Source organism: Akebia trifoliata, chromosome 1 (genome assembly GCF_017979445.1).
Source record: "Akebia trifoliata isolate Shusen 1 chromosome 1, ASM1797944v1, whole genome shotgun sequence".
NCBI lineage: Eukaryota > Viridiplantae > Streptophyta > Magnoliopsida > Ranunculales > Lardizabalaceae > Akebia > Akebia trifoliata.
In genome coordinates, this window is record NC_141375.1 from 18,055,109 (window position 1) to 18,066,176 (window position 11,068).

At 32.9% G+C, this 11,068-nt stretch overlaps 1 protein-coding gene across 1 annotated transcript in view; it reads left to right on the forward strand.

The window, feature by feature from the left end:
- AIR9 (Outer arm dynein light chain 1 protein) overlaps nt 1-3,841 on the forward strand; it is a 96,192-nt gene extending 92,351 nt beyond the window's left edge. Inside the window, exons 35-38 of the mRNA XM_086440338.1 lie at nt 840-898; nt 2,366-2,398; nt 2,523-2,654; nt 3,412-3,841. Coding sequence (XP_086296464.1) covers nt 840-898; nt 2,366-2,398; nt 2,523-2,654; nt 3,412-3,588 — 401 coding nt within the window. The 3' untranslated portion in view covers nt 3,589-3,841. The remainder of the gene's footprint in view (nt 1-839; nt 899-2,365; nt 2,399-2,522; nt 2,655-3,411) is intronic.
- The last annotated feature ends 7,227 nt before the right edge of the window (nt 3,842-11,068 follow it).

Here is an 11,068-nt window from a genome sequence, read left to right on the forward strand (position 1 = left end):
GAGTGTTAGAAATGAACACATCATCGATACCTTATCCAAACTATTTGGAGTGATTTATTGCTACATTAATCATTTAGCTAAGTAAGGCCTTTTTTTTTTTTTTTTTTAGTTTCATACTTCTTCGATTAAAGTTTAAGTTTATTTCAATCAGATAGGGTTGTGTGGATTCCTATTTCTTTTGAATATCAAGAGACCTCGAGGTTGCCAGAGTCCCAACCAATAGTGCGGTAAGTTTAGTGCCTCATGGAAAACTTTAGAACGAAGGTAGTACTGCTACAGATGTGATGTCACTCTTGAACATGCTTTATCTCACCCCGATCCTTGAGATTCATGATCCAACCCATGATTGATTGCCCAAACCCGTGTCTTGGAATCTAGGGGTGAAATAGGATTTTTAATTAGAATATAAATCGTTGATGAAAATTAAGTTCAAATCTAACTTGATTCTATCCTGACTTTAATCAACAAGGTTGACCTAGGTAATTTAATACTAACTTTTCACTTCAAGAAAGCAGAGACATCAAACTTCAAAAATCCATAAATTGGTCGATTCAACTCGGATTTCTACAAATTACCAATGAGAACATTAGCTCACTTTTTTTTTAAGGATAGTGTACTTGGATGGAGGTACAAGACAAGAGAAATAAATGATACTAATAAATATTTTTTGTTATTCCCGTCCTTGCTGAACAAGATATTTTTCATTTGATTTCTTTGAGATTGCGAATCAAGGCTACTTTAAAAGCTTTACACAATACACCCTCTCTCTCCCTTTCAAACGTTTTTAGTTTCTGATTCGTATATTATATATATTCAGTTGTCCCTTGCTTTGTTTGCAGAGCCTGATGTCCTTAAAGAAGTGAAACAGAAGCTGGATCTTGGTTCTGTGAAGTTTGAGGTAAGCTTTCCATTTCTTTAAGTTCACTCCTACATTGTTTGGTAAATAGTGCTTGCTATTTTTCTGTTCATGCAGATTTCGGACTTTTGGTGGGTATTGGAGTTACTCCTATATTTTCTCAAATGCATTCATTTCTAACTTTGATTTTCCTAGTATGTCCATTCATCCATCTCAACATCCTCATCATAAAAGATCATCCCTTGAGGTGTGACTTTGATTGTCCACAGTGTTTCTTAGCTCATTGTGAGTCAATCCACGGGAATATCCAGAGCCAAAGATGATCGGATGACCAAATACTGGGAAAAAGTGCAAAACCTTCTGGAGAAGATAGAAGATGTAAAGATGGTGAAAATCCCGAGAGGACATCTTTGTAACTAGGAAGGGGCTCGTTAAGATAAAGATTCATTAAAACCTAGCTTTCCTAGGGTGTCAATGGGTTTTCATTCAAATTTTTTGACACCACCTCCCTTCTTCCTATACCCATTTATAGTCAGATCTAAAATGAACTAAGCCAATAGGAATCAAAATTGATTTAGTTGTATCCAAACATCACTTCCTAAAGGACACTGAGCCATTGGTACCAAATGGGTTCACGAGAAAAGAAAAAAAAGAATTCAAATGGTGAGACCGTAATACTAAGTGAATTTCGATCGAAATAATTGAATTTTATCTATGAATTGCAAGATTTCTGTGAATAGTAATTTCAACTAAATATTCTTTCTTGAAAAATTAAACAATTATAAATATAAAAAAAATTATAAATTGCTTATGGAAAGACTTGTAAATTTCACATAATAATAATCTTTACAAAATAAATTAGAAATAATAACCATAAATGAATAATGATTAGTTAGGCATCTATATCATCTTATTTTTGCTTATCGTGGGTATCCCTACCCTTCGGGTGAGACTACTCCCACGGTCACATGCACCGCCCCCTCGGAAAGTCCTACATGCAATATATCATCTTATTTTGATGTGTTTTAAGCATATTAACACGTTCATACAAGTACGCACATGATCATCCATATTAGTTGAATATAGGATTACATTATTAATTTATTCATACATATTAATAAAAATAGAATAAGATGTGAATACAATACTGGGTAGTTCTTCTTTTAAGCAAGTACTTTATATGTATCAAAACATCGTTGATCATCATTTCTACACTCCCATGTCGTTTTTTATTGTATTTGATGGTTTAATTAATGTGTTTTAATGGTTATGTTATCATTTCCCACAGTTTCAATGAAAATTGTTGTAGTACTTGTCATTTTAATAAAGTGTATTTATTTTCACATTGATCAGAATATTTTAATTTCGAGTTTGACTTAAATAGACACCAAAATTGAAATTTAACCTTGGCTAAAAGCAATTAGTACTTACTAAAACATTATAATGCAGATACAAATTACCCCCAATTTGTAGTCTTGACTTACTTTTTATTGCTTTTGTTGGAAGCAGTCATTGTGTGATAAAGACCGCTCTCCAAGGAAGGTACATGCCTTTTATTTATTTCACATAGTGGTTGTCCTCAAATTACTTTTGTACCTTATATAGGAGAAATGTGATGATTCAAATGAAAGCCTTTAAACCATTTTTTTCCTCATTACGGTTGCAGGTTCCAGGTGTGGGAAGTCTTGAAAGGAGAATTCTAGAAGTTAATCGAAAGAGAGTCAAGGTTGTAAAACCTGGTTCAAAGACTTCTTTTCCAGCGACTGAAATCCGTGGAAGTTATGCTCCTCCCTTTCATGTAAGTCTCTTCCTGAACTTGTGATAACTTAAGTTCACCAAAGAAGGTTAAGTCCCTTTTGAGGGTGAGAAGATCGAGGTAAGTTTATCAAAAGAAGCCAAGTGGAGCTCTGTCCACAATTTACAAGGAAATAAGTTTTATTGATCGTTTACTCTCTATGGTGCCTTAATATCCAAATGTTCTTTGTTTCTAAAATACAAGATCTTCTACTCTCTATGGACCGTTAAAGGGAAAAACATTTTGCCAACGTGTTTCGTCTTATTTGGGTTAGAAGTTTCGGAATGGGTTGATTTTTTGTGAGGATCATCTCCTCCTCACCATAAAGATCATCCTCACAAAAACCCATATAGGACGAAACACGTTGGCACAATGGTTGGACCTTGAACACCCCTTTTATTTATATGGACGGCGTTCAAAAGTTTCAGAATGGGATCATCCTCACAAAAAATCAGCCGACTCCGAAACTTCTAACCCCATGAGAAGTGTTTACAAACTTAATGGTAAAAAATTGATGGTTCACAATTCTTCAACCTATAAACTAGGGTTAGGAATTTCAGAATGAGCTGATTTTTTGTGAGGATGATTTCCTCACCATAGAGATCATCCTCGCAAAAAATCAGGCCATTCCGAAACTTTTAGCCCATATATTTCAAAACACTTTGTCTACGGAATATATATATATATATATATATGAAAGGTAACATTGTTTCTTATGGCTCCTATTTGACTTGTCTATACGACTGTTTGGTTGATGCAGGTGGAGCTTTTTCGTAATGACCAGCATCGCCTTAGGATTGTAGTGGACAGTGAGAATGAGGTGGACCTGATGGTTCAGACCCGGCACCTGAGGGATGTCATTGTCCTTGTAATTCGGGGCCTTGCACAGAGGTTCAACAGCACATCCCTCAACTCCCTTCTCAAAATTGAAACCTGAAAGACCAGTATAGATACAAGTAGCCTTACTCTTAGAACTTTTGAGTCATGCGTGCCATTTACTACATTATTTTTTCCTTACTTTCATTATTATTATTGTGTTCATTGTCTTATATTTTGTAAATTAGTGTGTCAATTGGTGACCTTATTCTTCTAGTTTTGTAAATTAGTGTTTCTATTGTGACACTGCTGGAACGCAATGTGTGGGGATTCCATTATTACAGACTAACAATCTGTGTTTTCTGGGGAAACCATGATATACTGCTGATGAATTTTTTTTTTTTAATGGTGGCTTGCACAATATTTATATGCTAGTGATAATTTTAAATGTAGAAAAACATTGTTTTATGTTAGGGTTTATATGTTTACGACTATATGTTGCTAACATGGGAAACTTGCTTTTTATGAAAAATGATTCTCATGATATTTTCCTTAAAATCTTTTTCTCGTCCGTTTATGCATAAATCATTTTGTTTTTATGAGAACTGAATGGGTTGGAAAGAATTTCTCTAATTTCTTTTCTTTACAATTGCAATTAGAAGGTAGAGTAAAGGTATTTGACCCCAAAATTACGCACTTTTGCATTTAACTGGATTATCAGCAGGGCCATTTTTTCATGACATAAAATTACAATCTCACGACTCCTAGAACAATGTTAGATAAGTTCTTTAGAAAGGAAAACTACGTAAAGGAACCTGGTGGAGGGATTTTTTTGTTTTTTTTAAGCTTTAGGGCATCTTTTAATAGTCCATTTAGTATAGCTTCCTTCACAATATATTTTGTTGTTCCTCATTTCCCTAATCCGTATCTATCAATCCCAATATTTGGAACTGAGCATTCAAGGCTTCATTGCTAGCCCTCTACATTATTTTGGGGCAATTTTGAAATCATCTGTAAGGGCATAAAATAAACTCCCGACTAAATTAACCAAGTTGGGTAAAATATCGAGGTGGTTGATTGGGAGAAGGAATTTTTGGTAATTACATGGGCCTCTGAGGTGTTGGAATTGTTGATTAGACAAATCCACTTTAAAAATGAAAAGGAGTAGGTTTTACCAGTGTTGAGTTCAGCACTTTTTATTTTTGGCTTCAACATTTTTATTGTCAAGTTTGACATTTTTTTTAAAATTGTCAAACTCATCAATAAAAATGGGTGAGCTCCGCAATAAATATAATGGGGGAGTTTGATAATATATAAAATTGGTGAGTTCGGCAATAAATAAATAAAATGGTGAGGTCAACGATAAGAAGTGGTGAACTTGACACTAATTTTTTTTTTATTTGAAGTTGTCAAAATAGATTAAAAAATGCATCTAACTATTCAAAATTACAAGTATATAATTTCAATTCGTCCTTAACGATAGAAATGATTTGGACCTTCCTCACTCCAATCATTTTTTAGTGCACAATATATTTCATTGTTCCCCATCTCCCAAGTCCATATCTTTCAATCCAATATGGAAATAACTCCAATATTTGCATTTATTAAGCATACAAGGCTTCTTACTTAGCCATCTACATTGTTTTGGGCAATTTTCGAATCCCCTCTATAAGGGCATAAAATAAACTCCGGACTAAATTAACCTAGGTGGGTAAAATATTGAGGTAGTGTTATACCTCATGATGGGCCCACTTACAATTTGGGCCTCGACATAAACATTATAACTGAGAGAGATTCAAACATCAATGCAGTTGATCAGAACTGTATAGGTCTAAGAATGTGTAAACTTTGACAGATTTGAAGGTGGTAAAGTCAAGAATCAAGAGAATTAGAGGAGTAAAGTGATGGTTAGAAGGGATGAGGACTTAAAATAATCAAGAACAAGCAAAATCATAAAATGGTGATTTTCAAACTTATAGTGATCTCAAGTCGCTATATAAATAGTGACTTGAGCAGATAGCGATTTCGGATCGCTATATTGGATATAGCGATCCAAAATTTGGTTCAATCCTCTAAAAGTGAATTGGGTTGGTTAATTCGTGGTTATTTTGTAATTAACTTTGTATTCCTCCTCCCTCTATGATTCTATAAATAGAGGGAGAGATTCAAATTTAGAGAGGAGTTTTCCTTTTGATTTTTGATTATCAATCCTTAGTCCCCTAAGGAGACTAGTTTTGAAGAGGATCTAGGAGAGGGAGAGAGTTTTAAGCAGATTTCAAATCTACTCTCCAGGATCTCAGAAAATTCTAGAAAGAAATAAAGACAGAATTCAAATCTTGGGAGAGTTCCCCCGAAAATTATTGTAAATTTGGAGTTTCGGCACCCAAAAGCAATTGAAAAAGAATTCTATTCAAATTTGTGGAATTTGTACAAGTTGATGTGAGTAAGATTAAATTTATGTTAGATTCATCGAGTTTTTCTCTCTAATTTTTTTTTTATTTTCATTTATTTTTTGAATATGAGTTTTATCGTGAATTTAGCTTATTTGTTCTTCAATTAAAATTAATTTCTCAATCGCTGGACTTTATGCTTAATTTCAACAAATCTCTAAATTGGATCTGAATTTCTGATTTACATCTAACCGAGAGGTTTTAGTTGTGGTTTCAAGTTTGAAGCTTTAGAAAAACTCTAAAATGCGGATCAAAACCGATCTCCTTATAGTGGGAATGAGATCAGCCAAGGATTCATCATTGTCCCCTTGCTCATAGCCATCATTCCATTTATTCTACTTTCTATGAGCAGGCTTCAGAGGGAGGAAACAAAATGATGCTTTCATTGAGAGGATCTTGGTTGTGATCGGTTCTGTTTTAAATTTTGTTGATTTTTCTTTGGTATTTTCGGTTTTGGATCAGATCTAACAATTTCAATTGTGCAATTTTGATTTTTGAGCTTTCTTCTAATCTTGGAAATTCTCTCACTATTTTATGCTTAATTTTTGTTTCTTTGTGTTTTTTATCATTATTTCTTTACTTTGTTTCTTTCAAATATGAATTTTGAACTTGCTATTGTCATTGTTATTCTTTTGGCTTCATGAGTGAATGTCACGCTGCTGATTTCATATCAATTTATGTGATTTTCTTTCTTTTAAGTGTTTTCTATTGGAAAATGTGTTGGAATACCCCGGTTTCACCAATTTTTGTTGTATAGTGATACCATGGTTACGTTGTACAAGCTTTTAGTGAAGAGCTATTTTTCCCTTGATTTTCCAGCTCTTTTTGCACTTAAAGATGTCTTATCGCTATGCCTCGATAGGTGACATTGCTATGTGTGGTGGTAATGAAATCATTATCATATAGCACTTTCGACTTCGCTATACATAGCGACCACCAAATCGCTATATAGCAATTTTCAGCATGACTTCTTTCTTTTGACTCCTTTTTGTTTTTACAATGTCCCCTTGTTTCATTTCTGACTTTTTTCATTTACCTTAGTCTGTGATTATACTCTATTTTTAGGCATTTATATATATATATATATATATATTTCTGACTTTTTTCATTTACCTTAGTCTGTGATTATACTCTATTTTTAGGCATTTATATATATATATATTCTTGTTCTCTTTGTTTTCTCTTTCATTGTGTGATTTTTGATATATTGGTTGATTTAAGGATTGAGTAACTCCCAACATTTTTTTTCAAAAAAATATTATCATTCAAATGATTTCAACCCTTCATCTTTGTTATCTCTTTTTGGAGATGATTTGAGATTTGGGTTGATATTCCTTTGAATGATAGCATTTTATTCATTGTGAGGCGTTATGCTGCCTAAATTTTCCTAGCCATATTCTTTAATAATATCTTATTTGTTCATTGAAATTTCAAGTGTTTGGAATTCGACATGATTTCTTGTTGGAATTTCATCATTATTTTGTATCATTATTGTATTTGTACTTTTCATGTTGTCTTTATTATGGCCTATTTACTATCTTCGGAATGTTTGGATTGTTGTTTAGACCAATCATTGTACAATATATTACGTTTTTGTTACATAATACATTGCTCTGACTTGTTCGATATCTTTGGAATGCTTGGATTATTGATTTTAGTTATTTTTGCATAATGTGTTATTGTGACATGTTCTTAGTTAGATGATCAAACTTATGATGTTTTCACATCGTGTCGTTTTTTTCAAATTTTTTTATAAAAATATGAAATTTTAAATTTCCATAAAAAAGAATAAATAAATAAATAAAACAAGTTTTCTAGTGTTTCATTTTCAAAATTACATATACTTGTCCCACCAGGAGACTTTTCTCCTAGTTTAGAAAAATAATAATATTGTTTGTCCCACGAGAAGACTTCTCTTATTTCAATTCAAAAGAAAAGAAAAGAAAATAGAATTTATGTGTTTTTACAAAAAATGCATGACTTCCAAAACATATGTATATATATTTTAAAAAATGTGTTGATATCCGCAATGTTCTGGATATCCATTTTCCCAATGTTTTAAATGTTTCGAGCACCTAAATGTTCTGATACGACTGAATATATCTATAATGTTTAGGATGTTGATGCCCACAATGTACAGGGTGTTCCTGCGATTGGTCAGTGCCGTCGGAGGTGTCTCAAAATGAAAATATTCAATGATCAATGTCCAAAGCACATAAAATGTCTTGACACAGTTGGACGCACTCACAATGAACAATATGCTGGCACCTACAATGTACAGGTATTCTTATGATTGGCTAATCCCATCAATGGGGCTCAAAATGCTCGTCAAGGAAGGATTAGAATTCTATTGCACTTTTCAAAATGTTTGTCAAGGAAAATTTTTATTCCCAAGATTATTTTAATGATTAAGAAACAATGTGTAAGATTAGAACCCTGATGCACTTTTCAAAATGTTTGTCAAGGACATATTTTGTTCCCAAGATTCTTTTACAAATGATTAAGAAACAATTTGTATTATTTATAATGATTCAAAAACAAATCTTTTGTTTACTCTACGAGTTTCATTTTCTCCAAATAATATTACAATGATTGTCCTGTTTGAATCTCAAATGTAGTCCCCTCCAATTATATGCAAGTGCAATTTGTTTTCATTTCAAACAAAACCAAGAAGCCCCCACCAAAAAAATGATCATTGATGGGTACACTTCTTTGTTCCCTACAATAATCGTGTGAAATTCTAATAATCTTTTAGTCCCCTCTACTGATTCTTCAGAAAAAGAGCATGCATATTTTGTTATGATAATTTTTCTTCAATTTTTTATTTTTATTTGTAAGTTGATTTGGAATAATAATTGTGATAATGTAGACTAACCATGATCAGTCTTTCAAAAAATAAAAAAGACTAGGTATATGTTTTGTCATGATTGCAGACATATAGCATGGGAACAAATGCAAAATACAGACGATGATAAATTTTCTACATTCATACCATCAGAGTTATCATCATATCTAAAAATCAAAAGTCTCTTTTAAACATCAAATCTATTTTGTTTCTGGTGTACCTGCAATCACTGCAAATATCATCGTGATGTTTGTTAGGCCGAAGCCCCCTAAATATTACAAAACCAAAAAAAATATATAGTTTTCCTAATGCCTTTATCCTCTTCTTTGTCCCTTCTTTTACCCATTTTCTTCCTCACATCCTCCATCTTCACTATTTTCTTCAATAATAATGGGAGCTGCTTTTGTCCTCCCCAATTTACTGTTTTTCTTTTTTCCTTGCCATTCAAAAATAAAAAAGACTAGGTATATGTTTTGTCATGATTGCAGACATATAGCATGGGAACAAATGCAAAATACAGACGATGATAAATTTTCTACATTCATACCATCAGAGTTATCATCATATCTAAAAATCAAAAGTCTCTTTTAAACACCAAATCTATTTTGTTTCTGGTGTACCTGCAATCACTGCAAATATCATCGTGATGTTTGTTAGGCCGAAGCCCCCTAAATATTACAAAACCACAAAAAATATATAGTTTTCCTAATGCCTTTATCCTCTTCTTTGTCCCTTCTTTTACCCATTTTCTTCCTCACATCCTCCATCTTCACTATTTTCTTCAATAATAATGGGAACTGCTTTTGTCCTCCCCAATTTACTGTTTTTCTTTTTTCCTTGCCATTCAAAAATTAAAAAAATCATCAATGGATCCCCGAACTCTTAGTTTTAATACTTCATTCAAATAAGAAAAATGTATTGTGTGTGTTTACTATTCTGAACAAAAAAAAAAAACTTTTATTTGTTTTAGTCTCTTTTCAAAATAACCCTTAGAGTCCTTGATATTGATACAATGCTCAAATTCTCATCGTAATTCTCTCCTTTTCGATTGAAAAGAGTAATGACCTCTATTGTTCTAATATTTTATGGTTCATTCTATTTTTGAAGGGATAAGTTGACCTATTTTTGTTGCATCATTATCATGGAACATTGATTTTTCTTTTTTTATTAACAAATTCTTAATAATTGCCACTTAGGGTCTTGGTTTGCTTACCTAATGTGGTCCCCTAACTGACAAAGATTTAGAACATTACTGACCTTATCCATTTGTATTTCGTTTCAAGTTTTTCTTAAAAAAATGTTTAACCCAAATTTTAGGATCTTGTCACTTACGTTGAACATGTGTCTTTTGGATCTTCTCGTCCCCTTGCTTGTTGATTCTGTTGTTACTTTTCTTTTTCCTCTTCTTATTTTTTTCCTTAGTTATGTTGTTGTTGCTTCTAGTGACACATCTTCTACTTCTAATATATTTCTTGCCTCTTCCAATTGCTACTCTTCTGTTTCATTTGCTATTGAATTCATTGGGGGCTACAATTGCTTCTGCTTCTTCTACTAGTAATACAACCCTCTTTCTTTCATAGACTGCTTTAATTTCTTCTTCTAAGACATCTCTTCCAAGCCATTGTAAAGAAATTTCTTTTTCCTTGCTTTTTTCATCCTTAATGTGTTGGATTAATGTCCACTAGATCCCAATCCAAATAAACACCCCTTTCTGTTTCGACCGCCAAATAGCCATGTCCTTTCCCTTGCATGTTTTGCATTGCTACACATTTTTCTCTCCTTACCCAGTCTACCCACTTGTTTTTGGCTACATGGTTATTCACCACATTTCTCACAGTCCCCTGCACATTTCCTTGCAACTGTTGTATAGAAGCACAACGAGTTTTATAGTGCAATTCATAATACCTCGTATATTCCATAGATACTTGGCTTTCTTGGTCTTTTAGTGTTATTTCTTGTGTTTGGCTCAGAGGTATTTTGAAAAATTAGGTTATAACTTCCTCCCAGATTTGTAGTGCCCCAAACGACCGAGTACGGGTCATACTGATTCCACTTCTCCTCCTTGTCTTGCCTCTCAACTTGATGGTGAATACTATCTAGCCTTTAATACATAGGGGCCACCATCAAACTAGCAAGGCACAAATCTTTGCCACCAAGGAATCTCACTATAATTGTGGTATTAATACATCTTGGTGAAATGGCTAGTGTGACAAAGACTGAAAAAATACACAAGGAAGGCTGATAAATGAGTTTCTTCATAGTAATATTTATTGTATTCTTTCCTCCAATTACTTAAATACATTCTG